Source organism: Ranitomeya variabilis, chromosome 1, assembly GCF_051348905.1.
Source record: "Ranitomeya variabilis isolate aRanVar5 chromosome 1, aRanVar5.hap1, whole genome shotgun sequence".
Classification (NCBI taxonomy): domain Eukaryota; kingdom Metazoa; phylum Chordata; class Amphibia; order Anura; family Dendrobatidae; genus Ranitomeya; species Ranitomeya variabilis.
The window spans coordinates 388249989-388272699 of record NC_135232.1 but is presented as its reverse complement, the minus strand read 5'-3'; the positions used below and the strand labels follow the sequence as shown (position 1 = coordinate 388272699).

At 44.4% G+C, this 22711-nt stretch overlaps 1 protein-coding gene across 2 annotated transcripts; it reads right to left on the bottom strand.

Annotated features, from left to right (window-relative positions):
• Window positions 1–1492: 1492 nt before the first annotated feature.
• KLF9 (KLF transcription factor 9) lies at window positions 1493–20327 on the bottom strand. Of its 2 annotated transcripts, XM_077249063.1 has the most exons (4): window positions 19416–20327; window positions 5022–9714; window positions 4227–4284; window positions 1493–1973 (listed from the first exon to the last, which is right to left on the bottom strand). In XM_077249063.1, the coding sequence occupies exons 1-2, from the start codon at window positions 19948–19950 to the stop codon at window positions 9485–9487; spliced, it is 765 nt and encodes a 254-aa protein (XP_077105178.1). In that variant the 5' UTR covers window positions 19951–20327; the 3' UTR covers window positions 1493–1973; window positions 4227–4284; window positions 5022–9484. The 2 variants fall into 2 exon arrangements, with proteins under 2 accessions (XP_077105178.1, XP_077105177.1); XM_077249062.1 differs by having other exon boundaries at window positions 1493–4284.
• Between the last annotated feature and the right edge of the window lie 2384 nt (window positions 20328–22711).

The window sequence follows — 22711 nt, the reverse complement described above, 5'->3', positions numbered from 1 at the left end:
TTAATGTGTTTCGTACCGAATCCTCTCTCAAAACTGAATTACTACTGGTTATGTAGTTGTTATGAGAAGTTGTTCGGTACAAACCTGAAACGCGTAAATAAAAGCTACTTGTAAGTATTACCACACGTGGAATTACTTTTTCACAGCAGCGTGGTCTACCAGAACATCTATCATCTACTGCTCAATCTACAAGCAGAAGATCCTTTTTTATCTGTAGACGTGAGTGCAGCAGCTGAACAATCTAAGGGTATGTGTCCACGTTCAGGATTGCATCAGGATTTGGTCAGGATTTTTCATCAGTGTTTGTAAGCCAAAACCAGGAGTGGAACAATTAGAGGAAAAGTATAACAGAAACATGTGCTCCACTTCTGCATTTATCACCCACTCCTGGTTTTGGCTTACAAATACTGATGGAAAATCCTGACCAAATCCTGATGCAATCCTGAACGTGGACACATACCCTAAGGGCATTTACTGGAGTTGTGACATACACAAGCCAATCAGGTGAGCAACCCCCTCACCCCCCGATTTCACTATTAAAATATTTTATTACTCTATGTTCGCTTGTTTCCCTTTTTCGTCTGAACAAGTCTTTAGTCCTCTTTAGGTTCATCCATAGCTATATGTATCTATGACCATAGTAGTGGTGATTGGGGTAAAAGCCTTTTACATTATATTAATAGTGATATCAGGCCACAATAATGCTTCGCACATAATCAATAAGGTAAGATAGTCAGCCTACACCCTGGACATCATCTAGAATCAGACTATGTTTAGTAATGTTTTAAATACTGATAGGATTATTTTCCATCTTGCCAACATATGCATTCTTTAAGCACATTTCATACTGGAGCATCACAGGATCCATAGTAGCTGATTTTGCAGTCGGTGGTTTGCAGTTAATGAATGTTGGTCATGATTACCGTATAGATTACGGTACTTGGGATTCTCACTCCAGGACCAGGCCAGTATTCAGGGGTGTTATGAGTGATCAAGTGGCATCATACCAAACTTAAAATGGGACCCGGGTCAATATGGCATATCATTATTTTAGTCTATATTCTGACTCCTGTGTCTTTTCATTCTTTCCTTGATCACCCAATGATCTGCAATCATCTATTGCACTGGTCTCCAAGCTGTGGCTTTGCAGCATCGCCAGCCATTAATGACTGTCCAGGCATTCTGGGAGTTGTAGTTTTACCACAGCTGGAAAGCCACAGCTTGGAGACCTCTGGCCTACAATTAACAGAGAAGGGCCCCTTTAGTTGATGGGCCCCACAGCAGCTGTTATGCTTGCTGCTCTGGTTAGTTATGTATTGCTACATTTAGTTTAGCAAATGGTAACCAACAATATTCAAATTCTGAAATAAGGGACACATTCCTGCATCCCAAAAAACGACTGCCGACAATAATTCTAACCATAGACACGCTCTAGGAGTCCAATGTTACTGTTTGCCGCCTAATATATGCAATTCATAAACAGATCCGTAAGTGTTTGTATGACATTTTTTATTGGAACAGTTTTATATACACTTGTACAAAATTGGGTAGTACAACCCTTGGATTAAACAATTCCATTTGCTCTCCAAAACTAAAAGAAAGCAGAAATAACTTATGAAACTATACAAAAAAACATTGTAAAAATTAAACAATTGCAGAAATGACTATGCCAGAAAATTGCAAGTTATTGATCTGCATTGAAAGTTTGTACTGTAATATCTTACCACCCTTTCAGAACCGATGCTTGGGCAGCATCCATTCTGGAAGACTTGATGCAAAGTGATTTGATCAATTTTTCGAGATTTCCATAATGTAACTTTTGCATTCTTCACTTGTCATTGTCCTTATCTGTTGTTAGGAGGTGTGACACCCAGAAAATGTTTCAAATGAATCAAGCTTTTCAATCTCAACAACACATAAGGGATCTTCTTTAGTCTACAGTTCAGTTTGTAACAAGGAATTAATTTCACAGGCTGAAAACAATTAATGGAAGAATTGTAGTTAATATTTCTTTAAGATATAATGCATGGAACTCAAATTATACTTAGAGAGATTCCATAATAAACTCATGCATGGTATCCAGAGAATGGATCTTCATGTGTGCAAACAGCAGCTTATATTATGCCGATGTTTTATAGGTTAGTGGTAGGGAAAAGTCAAAACAGACTATTCTTTTTAACAACCTAAAGTTTTATATAAATCCAGTTTTGTTTTTTTGTTTTTAAATCACCTACAGAAAAGTTATGCAACTTTCCAAAACTACTTTGTTTTAATAACTCAAAAACAAACAAAAATAATCAATACAGTGACTAGAACATATGGTTTATATCAAGAAGCTGAAAACATGTCCTGATCATGTCTTAGGGTATGCTTACATGTGGTGCTTTTGCTGGCTTTTTTTGTGTGTTAGGTGCTTATAATAACCACCCAAAAGAATGGGTGAAAATGCAAGTAAAAGCCCTGCAAAAACGGCACGTTAAAAGCTTCAAAATCACGTGTCTTCTATGCAGCTGTAAAAACGCAACATGTAAACATACCATTACTGACCCAGGTGCATGGCTGGTTTAAAGACAGCAGACCGCTTTTCCTCCTACTCTTAGTTCCAATGAGCAAGTGTGTGCTCTCAATAGGAAGTGGGGAATATGCTGCTGCCAATCACCTCTGGGGTGGCTAACTTTCCCCGACAACAACAGGATTGGACACGAATTCATGGTGTGTCTAGCAGGCCACCCAGACACAACATAGTCAAAGAGGTTGTCCACCTTTTCTCAAATATAAACTGGGGACTTAACGCCAGTGGCGTAACTAGTCTATGGACCCCGATGCAAGATTTGGGCTCCTCCCCATTGTGAATATGTATATATACATATATGCGCCCTCCATCCTGGTATGTATGTCCTTCTATCTGTCCCCATCCCGGGATATGTCCCTCATTCTGGAACCCATCCTGGTATATATCCCCCATCCTTGTATATATGTCCCCCGCTATGCCGCTGCTCTTTGTGTAGAAAAAAAAAACCATGATACTGACTCATTGCAAAAGCCTTGCACCTGTGCCAATTGGATAAGCTCATGGCATGTTTTCACCCTCGGACACCCATTAAAAGCACTGAGAAATTGCACAAAGTACTTCTGCAATTACAAAACTTTTTCATACAATACACCCAGAAAAACCCTTAAAAAGTATTACGGTATGTTTCCGATTCACTATATATGTCCTATACTGTAACTCAAAAAGTTGCTGTTACGGCCCATTGGTACACTAAATGTTATTTAGTACACGATGCAACAGACTTTGATGAACAGTATTACATTATGGACATATCTCAGCTGATTACAAAACTTAGTCTTCCCTAATTTCCTGGTTGCTTGTAACTATTGAGAGAAATAGACTAAAATAAACAGTAATTTGTTGAAGTGGGGTGTATTGCAGAATATTTGCATTGATAAATACCTATAAATCTGCTTTAGAAGAACACAGATAAAATAAAACTCTAATCTAGAAATGGCTGGGTTAAAATGGACACATTTTACTCAAAAGGCCATTATAGCCTATACAGTATGTTTCTGTACACCTGAAAAGAAAAAAAAATTCATAACTACAAAAAGTGCTCTATATATGGCTAGGACTATATGGAAGGGCAGTCACAGAGTCATTGCACTGCTCCCCACGTCTGTAACCACTATGGACCATCAGTTCTGAGCGAGAACCTAGCAGGAAGTGTTCACTCTTCCTCCAGCACTTCTACAGGTGAAGCGCAGGATTACGTCATGTATAAATATCATGGGTCTTCCAGGAGACACGTTTTTTGCAGAGGATCTTAGTTATGACTAATAGATGAGCATCTAGAGTTTGAATTGATTTTTTAAACTAAAGCAGGAAACCCCTTTAAGTGATAGATTGTTTTCAATCTGTCACCCCAGACCCCCAAACATCCTTGCTAAAGTGTTGTAGGCAGCATCCGGCCTAAGTGGAAATGCCAAAACAGCACTTCTTATCAATTTCAACCATTTAGGCAAGTTTCTATGTACCAGAGGCCTTATGAAGATCATACATGTAGGGTAAAAAACCCCCACTATTTTTCACTTTACACTGAACGTCTATATTTCCCCTCTACATTATTCTTAAATTTACTACAAATTCCTGAACTGTAAACATAATTGATATAATAATGCACTTTCATGTAAAATTAAGAAAAAACACCATTAAAGTGATAAATCCTTACCTTTCAAAAAGTTGCTTATCTTTGCTGTAGGTAAATGCTATATGTACACGTTTGTAACCTTTACCAACCACAGGTGGATAAACCACAGCACAATAGAGTATAATCCTTATGAAATAATTTTTATTGAGGAACAATTAAAATAGACATGAAATACACATTTAAAATGAGAAAAAACTGGATAACCAATAAACAGGACACACAAAGTGCCTGGCACATGCAGTCTAGGATAATAGAGTAGAAATTCAATGCCCCATAAAGTGCTAATAGTAATTTAATCATACAGCCATATAAATATCAGAGTGATACAAACTACAGCGATCACACCATGGAAACTGTATATGGTGTCAGAGACAACCACATGGTACATAGTATGTGTAATGGCCAAGTTCAGTATAGAAGGTATATACGCTGCTGGATAATAAGTAACGGATAACTAGCATTATCCCACATTGAAGTCAGTGTATAATGTGGCAAGGTGAAACAACAGGCGTGAGCCTAAGATATGAAAGTATAATAAGAAGCATGATATACTCACTAAGTGTTTAAAAGGTAAAGTGCCGGCACCACGTAGGTCCCTGCCGCCCCAACGCACGTTTCGTAGAGACTTCCTCAGGAGGAAGTCTCATTTTAAATGTGTATTTCATGTCTATTTTAATTGTTCCTCAATAAAAATTATTTCATAAGGATTATACTCTATTGTGCTGTGGTTTATCCACCTGTGGTTGTTAATGCTCCTCGAGTTTTTTGTCCTTTAACACATTTCTGGGCATTTGTTGATTTTGATACGTTTGTAACCTTTTAGTCTTTGTTTTAATGTATCTAAAACCATAAAATGAGGCAACATTGTAAATAGCCTTGATTAACAATCTACAATTTTGTATCTATAGCTCCTATGTAAATTTATGTGGTTTCATGGTTACAGATTAGATACAAACAATCCCTTAGGCTTCGATTCATCAAGACCAGTGTTGTTCACATTGGTCTTGTTGGGGTTATGTGCTGGAATCAGATGCTACTGATTCATGGAGTGCTGAATGCCTCATGCCCCTTTATGAATCAAGAAAGTTGGAGAAGTGGTGGGCACCTAGCCACTAATTTTACTCCCGTCGGGAGATTTGTGGCATAGCGAATTCGACTCGTGGTTGTTGCCTAGTGCACATCCGCCCACTTTGTTGAAGCTGGGTGAAAGTTGGAAACTTTTAGCACAACTTTGAGCTGCACTAAAACGTTGCTACTTTTCATAGAATTCTGGGATAAAGGCTTTGATGAATCAGGCCCTTAGTGAAGTCTGATCTTGCAGCTTTGTGTAACTCATTTCTATCTGTCCCCTCTTCCCCTAAATGACGGTTAGCAAGAAGAGAAGGCAAAGGGAATGGAGTAACACAAAACTACAGACTCAGTTTTTGTGTAATCTATAACCATAGAAATGAATTGGTCTGCATAGTGCAATTTTGACAAAATAGTGTTCACATCATTTAACAAGCCAAATATATTGAGATGATTAGGGAGACATCTTCAAAGGCATTGTGTTATCAGTGGCATTTTAGCTCTTCAATTCTTCCCTCTTCTATAAGAACAGGGGATTTTTTCACACGTGCAAGGAGGTTTTCCAACACTTTGGAAAACCTACTTGTGTCTTCTTAAATGTCTCCGATTCTAAGAAGAGATTATTAGCTGGTCATACATGGTCCAATTTTGGGCCAAATTAGCCAAACTGTTATGGACAGAAACAATTTTGTAAATGTAAAAATGTCAGTCGCCAAACTAGAATTACACATTAAGGCCTGTTGTCTGTCTGGATATTTTCTACTAAGGCTACATGGCCACTCATGTTAGGACCAGACTATGACACAAGTAAGTAAACAAGAATATCATCTATGTGATGTTGAGAAAAGCAAATTATTCAATTATTTCCAAAATGTAAATGATGCCCAAAGCCATGTCTTTTACAGTGATAATGACTGGACTTTGCACTGTAGTTTCCACAGTGATTTAAAATCCTGTTAAATGATGGTGTATGGTTTGATTCCTTCTCGCCTCATGAGGGCGCGGATTGGTTTCTTGGAATGTCGTCCTTGTAATTCTCCTTCACCAGTTTTGTACTGAGCATTACACCGATGTTTTAAGAGAAGCATAATGATGGAATTCCATGCATGAAACAAGTATTATTATTCCTGAATTTGACACAATGGAGCCATACGCGCCCCTCTTGATTTAAAGCCACAGCAAAGTGTTATAAAAGGTTATAAAAACGATGTTTTCATCAGAAGTGGTAAAGACACATGCGTCGTAAGTCAATCACAAAATAAACATCATCTCCTTAATGTCACTTTGACTAAAGTTCACTTATCTTAAACTCAAAAAGAAGTGATGTGGTTGGATGTACTCAGAAGCTGAAACGCGTCGAAGCTCGATTTTATCATAATCACCAATACAAATCCAATCGAAATCCGTACTGTACCTATACACCTTAAAGCAAGTCAGGATGCTATATAATACAATGCTCAAACATCTTATGTCAACTACTTAACAGACAGACATCATTATCTCAATGATTACACACAGAGCTCGGGGGGCTTTGAAGATGAAAGTCAACAGGAAAAACCCCACAAGGATTTCGATAACATGATACATGAAGTCACTGTATAGAATTTGTGCTTGTTGATGTTAAGCTCTTCATTTTTTTTTTTTCTTTCTGCTCGATGTGCAAAACCAGAAATGCTTGTAGTTGTCCTCATTTAGCCTTTTACAAAGATCTCCCACTAAAACCACATGCTGCCCCTGGCAGTAAATGAGAAAAACGTTAAACCAAACCATACTGTTTTGTTTTTTTTTTCAAGTCCCTTAACATATTTTTTTTTTTGCTATTTTTTTTTTAATCTGGTTATCTGGAAGAATTATTTTGTTATGTGGAATAAAAGAATTAGGTGTTTCAAAAACTGAAACAGAGGTAGAAAGTGTATGTTTTTTAGTTTTTTGTATTTTTTATTCTTTTCCTGACATTCCTTATTTCGTAGTATAATTGAACTGTAGTGTATTTTTGCAACAGTCTTTCTATGGCCTAAAGGCAGACGTACGATTGCACATTGTTTAATATTAATTTGTAATCAAGGAACAGTATTAAATAAAAAATAATAAGGTGCCTACTGTGCTGTACCTCTCGCTTTTCACCTTTTCTCGAAAAGCTACACAAGGAGGAATACATCTCATTTTCGGTTTTGTTACGGGATTCCCTTTAAGTGCACAGAAGACACTGACTTGGAAGCCTTGGTTTATACCAATTGTCCCCCCTTACTTGAGCAATAGACTCCGTTATGTTGATTTTGAAGGTCAGTCCAAATGAATGAAATGTTCTAAAGACATCCAATGAAGTAGGCACTAGAGCCATGTGAAAATTGTAAAAAACAGTATAAAAACAAGACCCTTGGCACTTGTATGACTATAAAATTGTCCCAAGGGTTATGGTATCATATCTGGGATCAGAATTACAGCTAATGTTTCCTCCCCGTGCATATATGAAATTGTTTTTAAAGGCTAAGTGAATCAGTAAAAAAAAAAAAAAAAAAAATGTAGAAAATCTTGCCGGCTTGTTTTTCATGGTTTGTGACTTGATGTCTCTAGAATTTGAGTGAGTGGGTCACATAAAATCTACCACTCTATAAGCCATTTTTAGCTGACAGCGTGGACTATTTTTACAACCGTCCTTTCTACTTGTTACATAGGAACCTGTGGAGTGATCGGAGTACGTCTATCTACTACGAACATGGAATGGACCGAATCTCGTATGTACAAAGACATGAATTTGTAAACTGCCTGTGTGGCCAAGCTCTGCATAGTTACCCCCCACCCCTCACCGCTGAGGAGGCCATCACACCAATGGTCAGCCTCCCCAGTATGGAACAAGTCTGAAAATATCACCGTCAGGTGAAATTATCACTGGAAACATAAGGTGCAAAAAGTCTTCATTCCATTTGGTTTGTCTGGCTACCAAATGAAATGATGTAAACGTGAATTGGATAATTAGATCGAGAACCTAAATGACACAATGGTGAGGCATTTAAGAAGAGTGACACTTTCTGTCAGTCTGTGCATGCTGAGTGTCGTCCCACAATCAGAAAGTGCGGTACTGTAGTGGATGCAGTGACAGACCAACTGCCTGGCATTGATCTATGCAATAGACTTCTTTGCAAGTTCACACTGCTTAGTGTCGAAGCGCTCATTTACCCTAAGCACTAAGAAGACAGCAATGCATCTGTCAACAGCCCGGTCAAACATTCTGGTTTTGCAGGAACTGGTTGTCATTGCTATGTTGGTAACAAAATGTGCATAGCAATATACAATTCTACTGAAATGACCCTCAGATAACTCATCTAAGCTTGCAGGGAAAGGCATACACGTTCCTTCAGAGTGTCCAACACAGCTGCACGCAAGTCCTCAGAAGATGCAAAGTGGATGTAGAGACAAAGTTTGCCGACCGTCGTACATGGTGCGAAATGACTTCCACTGCAGGACGTGTGTCTTGTATGCTGAATATACAATTGATTACTGAGTATTGCATCTCCCCTTTAACACGTGTTTCCCAACCTACAAATGAGGGAGACTCAGGGTGGTAGAGGATCCACCAAATATGCCTTCTAGCCCTCAGTTAGCTTTATGCCGATTTTACTTTTTTTTTCCTTTCCTCTGCCATGCTCCATAGGAAATGGCGCAGGTCCTACCAAAGTGCCCCAGTCAACGGAGGTGACTGTGTTCCTCCATATTATAAGGAGATCAATAGTCCATCAACAATAAAACACAGATTTCAAGCCACTGTAAGACATTATCCCACAAGAAACCAAGTTCAAGCATGTTCTATACTAGCTTGCTTCATAAAATGTATATTTTCCATATGTCATCAAGGAGAAAAAAAAAAAAAAAAAGAGGATTCCCTTATATACGTATGCATGTGTCCTCATACTTGTACTTCGTTCACAAATGTAAAGCTAATCCATTGTGGTTTCTATTTCATAAACACATATGCATGCCAGCGCAAGCACAAACGATAGTACAGTCAAAACCGTGATGGTACAGATCACACCACTACAAAAAATACCTAGAGTTGGATGCCGCCAAAAGAAACCGGGCAGCAGTTTCCTTTAAATACACTGCTGCAGAAGCATGAATGTTAAACTGCTACATTTCCTTTGACAAGATGCAAGATGATATGTACAGCAGCTGAGATTTTCATTTGACAGCTTGGTTACTCTATGATTGTATACTCAGATGAAGGTTGAGTTGGACCTCTTGGACCTCTTAATCATGCTTGGATGGAAATCTGTATGGCGGCGGGCGTGCTTGGTCAGGTGGTCACTCCTCATGAACCTCTTCTCGCACAGGGGACATCGAAACTGCTTCTCACCCGTGTGCGTCCGGTAATGGCGTGTCAGCTCATCTGACCGGGAGAACTTTTTAAGGCAGTCAGGCCATGTGCATGGAAATGGACGTTCACCTATGGGGGTAAAAAAGAATTACCTAAAAAAGAGAAAAAGACAGAACCGACTAGAAATATATGAAAGCTACAGATTACAATTCCCTTTGTCCTTTGAAGCTTTCCACTATTTGACATGTATATGTCAAATATTATAGGTTGTGAACCTGTGGAGCTTCGGGGCTCCTAAAGAGGGCCTAGTATAATTGGGAATTTCATGGGTAGAGAGAACAGGTGCCAGGATCCCTTCTCTCCATTAACTGCAATATTTGTAGAACATTGATATGAGGAGGTAACAATGATTGCAGAGGTGAGTGGGGTGGTGTTAAAGGGCACCTGTCACCCCGTTTTTTCCGTATGAGATAAAAATACTGTTAAATAGGGCCTGAGCTGTGCATTACAATAGTGTATTTTGTGGACCCCGATTCCCCACCTATGCTGCCGAAATACGTTACCAAAGTAGCCGTTTTTGCCTGTCAATCAGGCTGGTCTGGTCAGATGGGTGTGGTGTCTTCCCCCAGATCTTGCTTAGTTTTCCGTTGGTGGCGTAGTGGTTTACGCATGCCCAAGGTCCCGAATCCACTGCACAGGGGAGGGAAAAGAGCGCGATCTGCGCTATTCCCCTGGTGATCGGTGGGGGCGGCCATCTTCCTGTGGCCGCGCGTGCGCAGATGGAGCGCTCTGCTGCCCGGGGCTTCAGGAAAATGGCTGTGGGATGCCGCGCGTGCGCAGATGGAGATCGCGGCGGCCATTTTCCTGAAGCCGAGATGCGAACTCTGCTTCAGGAAAATGGCCACCGCGATCTCCATCTGCGCACGCGCGGCATCCCGCGGCCATTTTCCTGAAGCCCCGAGCAGCAGAGCGCTCCATCTGCGCACGCGCGGCCACAGGAAGATGGCCGCCCCCACCGATCACCAGGGGAATAGCGCAGATCGCGCTCTTTTCCCTCCCCTGTGCAGTGGATTCGGGACCTTGGGCATGCGCAAACCACTACGCCACCAACGGAAAAATAAGCAAGATCTGGGGGAAGAAACAGCGATGTCACCACGCCCATCTGACCAGACCAGCCTGATTGACAGGCGAAAACGGCTACTTTGGTAACGTATTTCGGCAGCATAGGTGGGGAATCGGGGTCCACAAAATACACTATTGTAATGCACAGCTCAGGCCCTATTTAACAGTATTTTTATCTCATACGGAAAAAACGGGGTGACAGGTTTCCTTTAAAGGAAAGTCCTAATGTGAGCTTTAGTCAATAATTGTAATCCCCATTTTATAGGAATTCTGGGTCTTTTTTTAAATTTTTTATTTTTTTATTTTATTTTGACTTGTATAGTTCCTCTGTTATTCCTATTAAAAAATAATGAATAAATTGACAATTGGATGTTACCAGCTACGGGTATGACATTCTATCCAATCAGTGCTGTCTGTACCAAACAGGGATACACCCCTTTGACAAGGGTAAAAGTACCAAACACTTGTCAATGAATTCATAAATTAATAAATTAGAGCTATAACAAAGGAACACACAATGCAGAGAAGAGAAAGATGCAGTCAGTATTTCCATCATTTCCCAAAACAATGAAGTCTGGAGAGCGGACAGCTCATTTAACACATTCCATAAGGGTTAACCCTCACCTCAGTAATATGTATGCCTGATTACTACTGCTAAACAATAGAGCGCCAGTATAATCTAAAACTATATGGGTTTTATCACTCTACAAACAAAGATATACAGGTCCTTCTCAAAAAATTAGCATATAGTGTTAAATTTCATTATTTACCATAATGTAATGATTACAATTAAACTTTCATATACTATAGATTCATTATCCACCAACTGAAATTTGTCAGGTCTTTTATTGTTTTAATACTGATGATTTTGGCATACAACTCCTGATAACCCAAAAAACCTGTCTCAATAAATTAGCATATTTCACCCGACCAATCAAATAAAAGTGTTTTTTAATACCAAACAAAAAAACCATCAAATAATAATGTTCAGTTATGCACTCAATACTTGGTCGGGAATCCTTTGGCAGAAATGACTGCTTCAATGCGGCGTGGCATGGAGGCAATCAGCCTGTGACACTGCTGAGATGTTATGGAGGCCCAGGATGCTTCAATAGCGGCCTTAAGCTCATCCAGAGTGTTGGGTCTTGCGTCTCTCAACTTTCTCTTCACAATATCCCACTGATTCTCTATGGGGTTCAGGTCAGGAGAGTTGGCAGGCCAATTGAGCACAGTAATACCATGGTCAGTAAACCATTTACCAGTGGTTTTGGCACTGTGAGCAGGTGCCAGTTCGTGCTGGAAAATGAAATCTTCATCTCCATAAAGCATTTCAGCCGATGGAAGCATGAAGTGCTCCAAAATCTCCTGATAGCTAGCTGCATTGACCCTGCCCTTGATGAAACACAGTGGACCAACACCAGCAGCTGACATGGCACCCCACACCATCACTGACTGTGGGTACTTGACACTGGACTTCAGGCATTTTGGCATTTCCTTCTCCCCAGTCTTCCTCCAGACTCTGGCACCTTGATTTCCGAATGACATGCAAAATTTGCTTTCATCAGAAAAAAGTACTTGGGACCACTTAGCAACAGTCCAGTGCTGCTTCTCTGTAGCCCAGGTCAGGCGCTTCTGCCGCTGTTTATGGTTCAAAAGTGGCTTTACCTGGGGAATGCGGCACCTGTAGCCCATTTCCTGCACACGCCTGTGCACGGTGGCTCTGGATGTTTCCACACCAGACTCAGTCCACTGCTTCCTCAGGTTCCGGTCACCTCTTCTCGTTGTACAGCGTTTTCTGCCACATTGTTTCCTTCCAACAGACTTACCATTGAGGTGCCTTGATACAGCACTCTGGGAACAGCCTATTTGTTGAGAAATTTCTTTCTGGGTCTTACCCTCTTGCTTGAGGGTGTCAATGATGGCCTTCTTGACATCTGTCAGGTCGCTAGTCTTACCCATGATGGGGGTTTTGAGTAATGAACCAGGCAGGGAGTTTTTAAAAGCCTCAGGTATCTTTTGCATGTGTTTAGAGTTAATTAGTTGATTCAGAAGATTAGGGTAATAGGTCATTTAGAGAACCTTTTCTTGATATGCTAATTTATTGAGACAGGTTTTTTGGGTTATCAGGAGTTGTATGCCAAAATCATCAGTATTAAAACAATAAAAGACCTGACAAATTTCAGTTGGTGGATAAAGAATCTATAGTATATGAAAGTTTAATTGTAATCATTACATTATGGTAAATAATGAAATTTAACACTATATGCTAATTTTTTGAGAAGGACCTGTACTTCCTGTATAATAATGGGTGTCAGAAATGAAACCCAATTTCAGCCCATTACTAGATAAGCGATATGGGTTAACCCTTTACAGCTTAAAAACGTAACTATACCTTCATTAGGCCGCACTATAGTGCCCCATACCCTTTCTTACCACCTGACGCCGAACTGAACGAGGGTATGGGCTGCATACGTATGCTATATGTGAACAAGGCCTATGTGACACCTTAGGCAGCAGCTTGTCAAAATCCTTAAATTAAGGCAATGTTCTTGCAGACACCCAGAACTCTGTGTCACCGGCAGTCAGTAGGTTGTATATTTAAATCCTTGCTTCTGCATACATAACAGTCTCCTGCCAATGCAGATGTGACAAGGTAATGAGACATAAGGGCCACATCATAGATCGCTCACTTTTAGTTGCAACAGCGTAGTCGGATGTCATTTCCTAGGAAACTAGCATGAGCCGAGTATGTCATCCATTCCATGATCACAATGACATACTGTTAGTATACACTGTGTTGACATGTGACAACAGGAGTGTACACATGGTTGCAGGCGGCATATAGCAAATCAAATGTGCCTCCTGATTAACATTACCATGTCCTACACACCAGAGACTGGAAGACATTGTGCTATTTTTGCTCCATTTCTTTTCTAGAATCTTTGGGTTAAATGGGCAATAGATCTTCAATGATCCTAAGATAGAGATAGGAATACTCCTTTAATTCCCCACACACTGTTTTGCCAATATTGTAGGACATCCAGAGATAGGACCTTTGCACAGGTTTTATGAATGAAACCAACTGGTGTCCCATAGCCGCAGATTGTGCTGTCTCTATGGCATGTACTCCTTTGCCTGACATCATAAGGTCTGTTTCCAAAACATCCTACAGGAGATGATACATAGGATAATAAAGTGCTGAGGCAGTGTCATCTCCAGGCACCATCCACCCCAGAGCCTGGAAGAGATAATTTATATAAAGTGATAAAAGAGGATTTCTCAACAAAAAGGCATCTAACAGGAGGCACACAATTATTCTCCTCAGCAGTCTATATTAATAAGTTAGATAGGTCAAATGTGGTGACAGTTCCATTTAAGTATGCAAATATCTTCTTCAAAGAGAAAGGGGCTTTGAACTCTAGTGCCACTTCATAAGGGTAGCTAGGGAAGCATGGTGGCTCAGTGGTTAGGACTGACGCTTTGCAGCACCGGGGGCCTGGGTTCAAACCCCTTCAAGGACAACATCTCCAAGGCACACTCCAAAGACATACTGATAGGGAATTTAGATTGTGAGCCCCAATGGGGACAAGTGGTGATGTCTGTAAAACTCTGGAATATTATGGCGCTATATAAGCAACGCATAATAATACTGTAAGTCAATGTTCAACCTTTAAAGAGCCTTTCCAAATAACTTAGCGTAACAAGCCAGGCCAGAGAATAAACCATCATCGGAGGTTTTTGGCAGTTGCTTACCCCTCTCTTTCTATTAGGAATGCAAACTGCCTCTTCACTGAGTGCCAAGCTGCTGTAAGGAGCTTAAATATGCAAATTGCCTCTTCAGAGAAAAAGAGGACTTAACTCTATAGCGCCACCTGTTGGAAGTAGCGATCCTACAAGTCACAATCAACCCTTTAACGAGTCGTGCAATATGACTTAGGATAAAAGCCAAATCAGTATCTCAATTCGCAGACACGGTGTTTCGGGCTGTTGGCCCACGTCAGTGCAAAGCATGAGAACTGATTTGGCTAGGTGAGAGGCTCTGGACTGGAGTCTAAGGGGTAACGTTTCTCCTTATGGAGAGTGACATACCAGCTGGCTTGTCAAGGTAAGGAGGCAGGCCAGAGCCTCTCGCCTAGCCAAATCAGTTCTCATGCTTCGCACTGACGAGGGCCAACAGCCCGAAACACCGTGTCTGCGAATTGAGATACTGATTTGGCTTTTATCCTAAGTCATATTGCACGACTCGTTAGAGGGTTGATTGTGACTTGTAGGATCGCTACTTCCAACAGGTGGCACTATAGAGTTAAGTCCACTTCTTCTCAGAAGAGGCAATTTGCATATTTAATTTCCCAGAGGAGCATTGCACGGCGAATAAGCCTCCTTACCTTGACAAGCCAGCTGGTATGTCACTCTCCATAAGGAGAAATGTTATCCCTTAGACCCCAGTAAGGAGCTTAGGAACTTATATATGGAAATATCCTCCTTATAGAGGAAGAGGACAAGAATTCTAGTGCCACCTATTGGGAGAAGCAATCCTAAAAGATAATAACAAGCCTTACCACACCACTTAGGATAAAACACCAAACCAGACAATAAACCACCACTAGAGGATTTTGGCAGCCGTTTACCCATCTCTTCCCATTAGAATGTAAATTGCCTCTAGTGATGAGCAAACGTGCTTGGATAAGGTGTAGTCCGAGCATGCTCACGTGCTAAAGTCCCCGTTAGACAGCCACAACACATGCTGGGATTTCCTGTTTGTTAGGCAATGCCTTCATGTGTTGCAGCTGTCTAACAGCTGCAAGACTTGCAGCCGAAGGGACTCGAACATAGTATTTGAGTACGTCGAAGACACTTGGTCAGCACCCAAGCATGCTCGGATAACATATTATCCGAGCATGTTCGCTCATCACTAATTGCCTCTTCAGAAAAAAAGAGAATTTGAATTCTAATGCCACTTATTGAAAGTTGCAATCCTCCAAGTCAATATTAACCTTTTAACGAGAATTGATACATGACTTGAGATAAGAAGGCCAAAAGCAGACACTTCATTTGCAGACACGTTTTATGGTGTTTGCCCCTACAGTATAATGCAGGCGATCTGATTTAGCTAGGTGATACGCCTCTGACACAGAATCTAAGGGGAAATGTTTCTCCTGATGGAGAATGCCAAGCTGGAGTAAGGAGACTTGCAGGCCATGAAATACTCCTCTGAAAATTTAAATATGTAAAATATCCTAAGTCATGTGGCAAGGCTTGTTAAAGGGTTGCTATATCCAATAGGTGGAACTAGAGGTCAAGTTCTCTTTCTCTGTGACGAGAATATTGACATGTTTAAATTCCTAGCCGAGCATTGCTTGGCCTATATGTCTCCTTACACTGGCATGTCATTCTCCATAAGAAGAAATATACCCCCTTATTTCCATTAGGAACACATGGTTCACCAAGCAAATATGCATATTTATTGGAAGTTGGCAGCCAACAGCTCCCTTTGTAGGAGCAGCAGACCTACATGTGATTTCATTTGAAGTGGCACAGGTTGTCCCAGACTAAGCCCATGAGTTAAATCATCAGGCGTATAGACAGAGGAAGATGAGAAAGACATGGCAAGATGAAAATTGTGCTCCTTTTAACAATTCCTTGTTGGAGAGAAGGTCTCCCTGACCCTCAACTGATCCCTTCTGTTTCACAATGTGAACAGATGGAGCTCCAGGTTCACAGCCTATAGGAAAGAAGAATTATGTCATGGGTTTAATGCCTATTGCCCCCCTCCGTGTAGGTACATGGTCTATTGTACCTAGGAGTACTTGTATAGCCTATCGTGTTGGACACATTTAGATAACTACATAGCATAGATGAGTCCTATCCATTCATTTGTAAGAATGCTGAACCTGCAGACATATCCATCATAAAGCTGGTGAGAAATGACAAGGGACGTCTGGCAGTAGAAGAGATGATTATACAGGGTGGCCTCCAGTGATGTCACCTGCTCATAAACCCAGGTTTCATACTGCATTCTGCATGGAGTATTCTTAAAAAGTCTTTGTTTGCACCCACAGCAGAACTTCTATGGGTGGAGAGGCTGGTGCAAGTGAGGGCTGCTGTACTTTTCCACAGACACACCCGAGAATCACTCTTTCTTGGCTGTAACCAATCATGCCCATGGAAACAAAAGAATACTGACCAGAGTTTCAGCGGGATCGCTGCCTCTTACAGGGATCTCCTGACCCCTCTCCTCCCCACCCGAAAATGAAAAGCCATAAACATCAATCTAAGAAAAATCTAATAAATGCAAATGTGCTGGCGAGTACAGAGGGGACCTGACAAATGTGATGTCACCCTCTCCGAGACTCAGGTCTCTGTGGCATAATTAGCAGGTTCTTGCAAGGTGGCTGCAAAGTCATCCATGCCAATAGAAATGCAGATGAAACCAGAGATTTCTCATGCGAAACCGCAAATTGTGCACTTAGTCATGGCATCGTCTACCACACCTTTCAGCCCACAGATGGCATATGGGGCATGCCTACACTTGGAGGATGAATCATTGAGTTTGTTGGGAAATGTGAATGTAAGCAGAATATCAGCGGAGGGCTGAGAGATGATGCAGATCTGAACACCACGACTCTCCAATTCTCCGTCAGGGGGTGTAATATCTCGTTTGTTGGATTAAAGATGTAAATATGGGGGGGGGGGTAGTATTTGGGGTGGTGGGGAGCCAGCTGTTGTGAGATGGAGGGTCTGCGATACACTAGATGCTGTCTGAGAGCGGGCGGTGGAGCAGCAGAAATACAATCTCCTCAGTCAGTCTCAGTGGAAGAGGTAATCTGAGGTCAGCTCGTTGGTATGGAAGTGCGGAAGCAGATAATGAAGAATGCGATTAGACAGCTCGCTCCTACCCCTGCTGGCTCGGAATCAAACGAGAGGGAAAAAAGATACATCCACAAATACAAAGCCCACCAGACTGCCACATCCAGAGATTAGGAACCAGGCTAATCTGAAAATACCCCCTAATCTGGACACCTCGCACACACCAACCGGCGATCTACCTGGCCAATCTAGATGGTATCGGGCTAGTAGGTGGCATCTCGCTCCCAACTTTGGTCGTAGGGTGACTGGACCCAGTGACCTAAGCTGATCCTTCTCGGATAAGTTATTCGCAGCCATCGGGCACTTTCATGCCCTTTTTCGAAAACTCTACAGTGTGTTGAATGAATGGCACTGAACCCAGGTGAATGTTGCTTGTCGAGTGACGTCATGCTACAAACCACGTGGAAATGGTAGCCGCCCACCGGTTGGCCGGGTTACAAATCCAGGCGTGACCATAGGGGTGTTTCCCGAATCTACGGGAACCACCTTCTATAAAGCTCACAACGCGACAACCACGTTGCCAAAAGCATGTAGTGAGTCACAACTCTGGGGTCAAGAATGGCACAAGGAGGGCACTAGGAATACCACCTAGGGGGCGACAACCACGTTACCAAAAGCATGTAGTGAGTCACAACTCTGGGGTCAAGAATGGCAGGAGGGCACTAGGAACACCACCTAGGGGGCGACAACCACGTTACCAAAAGCATGTAGTGAGTCACAACTCTGGGGTCAAGAATGGCAGGAGGGCACTAGGAATACCACCTAGGGGGCGACAACCACGTTACCAAAAGCATGTAGTGAGTCACAACTCTGGGGTCAAGAATGGCAGGAGGGCACTAGGAACACCACCTAGGGGGCAACAACCACGTTACCAAAAGCATGTAGTGAGTCACAACTCTGGGGTCCAGAATGGCACTAGGAATACCACCTAGGGGGCGACAACCACTTTACCAAAGGTATGTAGTGAGTCACAACTCTGGGGTCCAGAATGGCAGGAGGGCACTAGGAATACCACCTAGGGGGCGACAACCACGTTACCAAAAGCATGTAGTGAGTCACAACTCTGGGGTCAAGAATGGCAGGAGGGCACTAGGAACACCACCTAGGGGGCAACAACCACGTTACCAAAAGCATGTAGTGAGTCACAACTCTGGGGTCCAGAATGGCACTAGGAATACCACCTAGGGGGCGACAACCACTTTACCAAAGGTATGTAGTGAGTCACAACTCTGGGGTCCAGAATGGCAGGAGGGCACTAGGAATACCACCTAGGGGGCGACAACCACGTTACCAAAGGTATGTAGTGAGTCACAACTCTGGGGTCCAGAATGGCAGGAGGGCACTAGGAATACCACCTAGGGGGGACAACCACATTACCAAAGGTATTTAGTGAGTCACAACTCTGGGGTCCAGAATGGCAGGAGGGCACTAGGAACACCACCTAGGGGGTGACAACCACGTTACCAAAGGTATGTAGTGAGTCACAACTCTGGGGTCAAGCATGGCACAAGGAGGGCACTAGGAACACCACCTAATAAGTGGATTCGGACTCCGGCACTTTATTCGGAGGGCAGAAGGCTCCGATAGTCACGGTTCGCAGACCGCATGTGTTGGTAAAAGTGGTCAGACTAATGAGACGTGAGCTGGCAGGTGTTAGGGGCACGCACTGCCCCCTGCAGGGCTACATTTTACATTTGCTGGAGGGAAAGTGAACTTGGCAGGAGTTGACATGAAGTTACTGCAATGTTGTGAGCATGTCTATGCCAGCTTAGTGCAGTAACAGAAAGGTGGCATGTGTGTGTCTGGCTCCCTCAGTGCCCACAGGTGGGTGCGGTACTGACCTGTGTGCACTCGGTAATGGGCTTTGAGGTGGGAGGACTTGCCGTACACCTTGCCGCAGCCGCTATAAGGACACCTGTGCCTCTTCTCGCTGGAGGAGCCGGCGGGGCGTGGCGGGGAGCCGGGTGGGCGTGGCTGCGCGGAGTCGGGCTCGGGGCTGTAGTCCGTCCGGCTGGGGGTCGTGCTGCTGGAGCTGGTGGTCACGTCACTGTCCGAGCTGAGCTCCTCGTCGCTGTACACCGGGGAGGGCAGCGGCCGGTACTTGTTCAGCTCCAGCAGGCTCTTGGCGATAGTGAGCAGGGTGCAGTAGTCCTTCCAGGCGTCCCCCGGGCCGTCGTGCAGCTCCTTGGCCAGCCCCGGCTCCGCCATTGTCCGCAGGTGCAGGCTCTGCTCCTGCTCGGCCATCCTGCGCAGGTCTGCAGGTGCGGACTGGCCGTCCGGGCGGGCGGGCTCGGCGCCCGGCTGCTGGTGCGCGCGGTGGGAGATGGACACCAGACACTGAGCCGCCACCAGGTCCATGTAGGCGACAGCTGTCATCGCAGGCGGCTCCGGCGGAGAAGGCGCTGGCAGTGTGCGGCGGCTGTGCGCTCAGTGAGTGCAGCCCCTCATGTTCCGCAGACAGCACCAGTCTGGGACCTCCCCGCCGCTAGTACACAATGCCCCTCCTGTGTCTGCAGCACACTTTCCCAAACTTCCAGCCCACACGTGGCAGCTCCGGAGCAGCGCCGCCACCGCTAGCGCAGCATTGTGGGCTTTGTCTCCCTGACTGTGCCCAGTGCACTCCCAGACAAAGCTGGAGGAGATGAGACACTTGTCGCCGCCTCCACTCAGGGCTCAGGAATCCTCCGGCTCGGTAACAATTTAACAGAACCCCCCGCGTCACAATGGGATGCGGCTCCCATAGGTTCTGATGGAAGGGGACCTTCTATTCTGTTTACCTCCGTGCCTCTTCCAATCAGGGCGCCCCTCCCGGCCAGGGGCGGGCTGGCAGCCGGGGCGCCGACCAATCACAGCACTCCCCCTGTTTCCAGCGTGCTACTCCGCCAGACACACATACACACACTTACAGACGGGCACACAGCTGGCTCTTAAAAGGGCGACGCGGCCGCAGCTGTCCTCCTCCTCAGGGTGGTAGCGGTGAGGACGCCAGTCCTGAGGTGACCCCGTCTGCGGGAGGAGCTGCGCACACAGGAGACACCGGAGAGGGGGCACATGGAGTCCGACACGCCACACGGCTCTGCCCCCACAGCCCAGGGACTACGGGGAATGAGGCAATCGTCAGGAGAGGGCTCTTATTGTTGGGCAGAGAAACATAAGCATGTTAGCCGAAGTGGGGGGTGGGGTGCATAGGATGGGGGGCTGGTGCCATGTATTGTACACGGCAGCCTCCTATATACAGCATGAGCCCCGTACAGCTTCCTATATACAGCATGAGCCCCGTACAGCTTCCTATATACAGCATGAGCCCCGTACAGCCTCCCTATATACAGCATGAGCCCCACACAGCCTCCTGTATACAGCATGAGCCCCACACAGCCTCCTGTATACAGCATGAGCCCCACACAGCCTCCTATATATAGCATGAGCCCCGTACAGCCTCCTATATACAGCATGAGCCCCACACAACCTCCTATATACAACATGAGCCCCACACAGCCTCCAATATACAGCATGAGCCCCACACAGCCTCCCTATATACAGCATGTGCCCCACACAGCCTCCAATATACAGCATGAGCCCCACACAGCCTCCTATATACAGCATGAGCCCCGTACAGCCTCCTATATACAGCATGAGCCCCACACAGCCTCCTATATACAGCATGAGCCCCGTACAGCTTCCTATATACAGCATGAGCCCCGTACAGCCTCCTATATACAGCATGAGCCCCGTACAGCCTCCTATATACAGCATGAGCCCCACACAGCCTCCTATATACAGCATGAGCCCCGTACAGCTTCCTATATACAGCATGAGCCCCACACAGCCTCCTATATATTGCATGAGCCCCGTACAGCCTCCTATATACAGCATGAGCCCCACACAGCCTCCTATATACAACATGAGCCCCACACAGCCTCCAATATACAGCATGAGCCCCACACAGCCTCCCTATATACAGCATGTGCCCCACACAGCCTCCAATATACAGCATGAGCCCCACACAGCCTCCTATATACAGCATGAGCCCCGTACAGCCTCCTATATACAGCATGAGCCCCACACAGCCTCCTATATACAGCATGAGCCCCGTACAGCTTCCTATATACAGCATGAGCCCCACACAGCCTCCTTATATACAGCATGAGCCCCACACAGCCTCCTATATACAACATGAGCCCCACACAGCCTCCCTATATACAGCATGTGCCCCACACAGCCTCCAATATACAGCATGAGCCCCACACAGCCTCCTATATACAGCATGAGCCCCACACAGCCTATATACAGCATGAGCCCCACACAGCCTCCCTATATACAGCATGAGCCCCACACAGCCTCCTATATACAGCATGAGCCCCGTACAGCCTCCCTATATACAGCATGAGCCCCGTACAGCCTCCCTATATACAGCATGAGCCCCGTACAGCCTCCCTATATACAGCATGAGCCCCGTACAGCCTCCTATATACAGCATGAGCCCCACACAGCCTCCAATATACAGCATGAGCCCCACACAGCCTCCTATATACAGCATGAGCCCCACACAGCCTCCTGTATACAGCATGAGCCCCACACAGCCTCCTATATATAGCATGAGCCCCGTACAGCCTCCTATATACAGCATGAGCCCCACACAGCCTCCTATATACAACATGAGCCCCACACAGCCTCCCTATATACAGCATGTGCCCCACACAGCCTCCAATATACAGCATGAGCCCCACACAGCCTCCTATATACAGCATGAGCCCCGTACAGCCTCCTATATACAGCATGAGCCCCACACAGCCTCCTATATACAGCATGAGCCCCGTACAGCCTCCTATATACAGCATGAGCCCCACACAGCCTCCTTATATACAGCATGAGCCCCACACAGCCTCCTATATACAACATGAGCCCCACACAGCCTCCCTATATACAGCATGTGCCCCACACAGCCTCCAATATACAGCATGAGCCCCACACAGCCTCCTATATACAGCATGAGCCCCGTACAGCCTCCTATATACAGCATGAGCCCCACACAGCCTCCTATATACAGCATGAGCCCCGTACAGCTTCCTATATACAGCATGAGCCCCACACAGCCTCCTTATATACAGCATGAGCCCCACACAGCCTCCTATATACA

What these genes read in the sequence shown, in the direction of transcription:
- KLF9 (XM_077249062.1), bottom strand. Translation starts at nt 19,950, where the DNA reads ATGACAGCTGTCGCCTACATGGACCTGGTGGCGGCTCAGTGTCTGGTG. An exon ending in CCATTACCGAGTGCACACAG is followed by an intron (nt 9,715 to 19,415) that starts GTCAGTACCGCA and finishes TTACCCCCATAG; the next exon opens with GTGAACGTCCATTTCCATGC.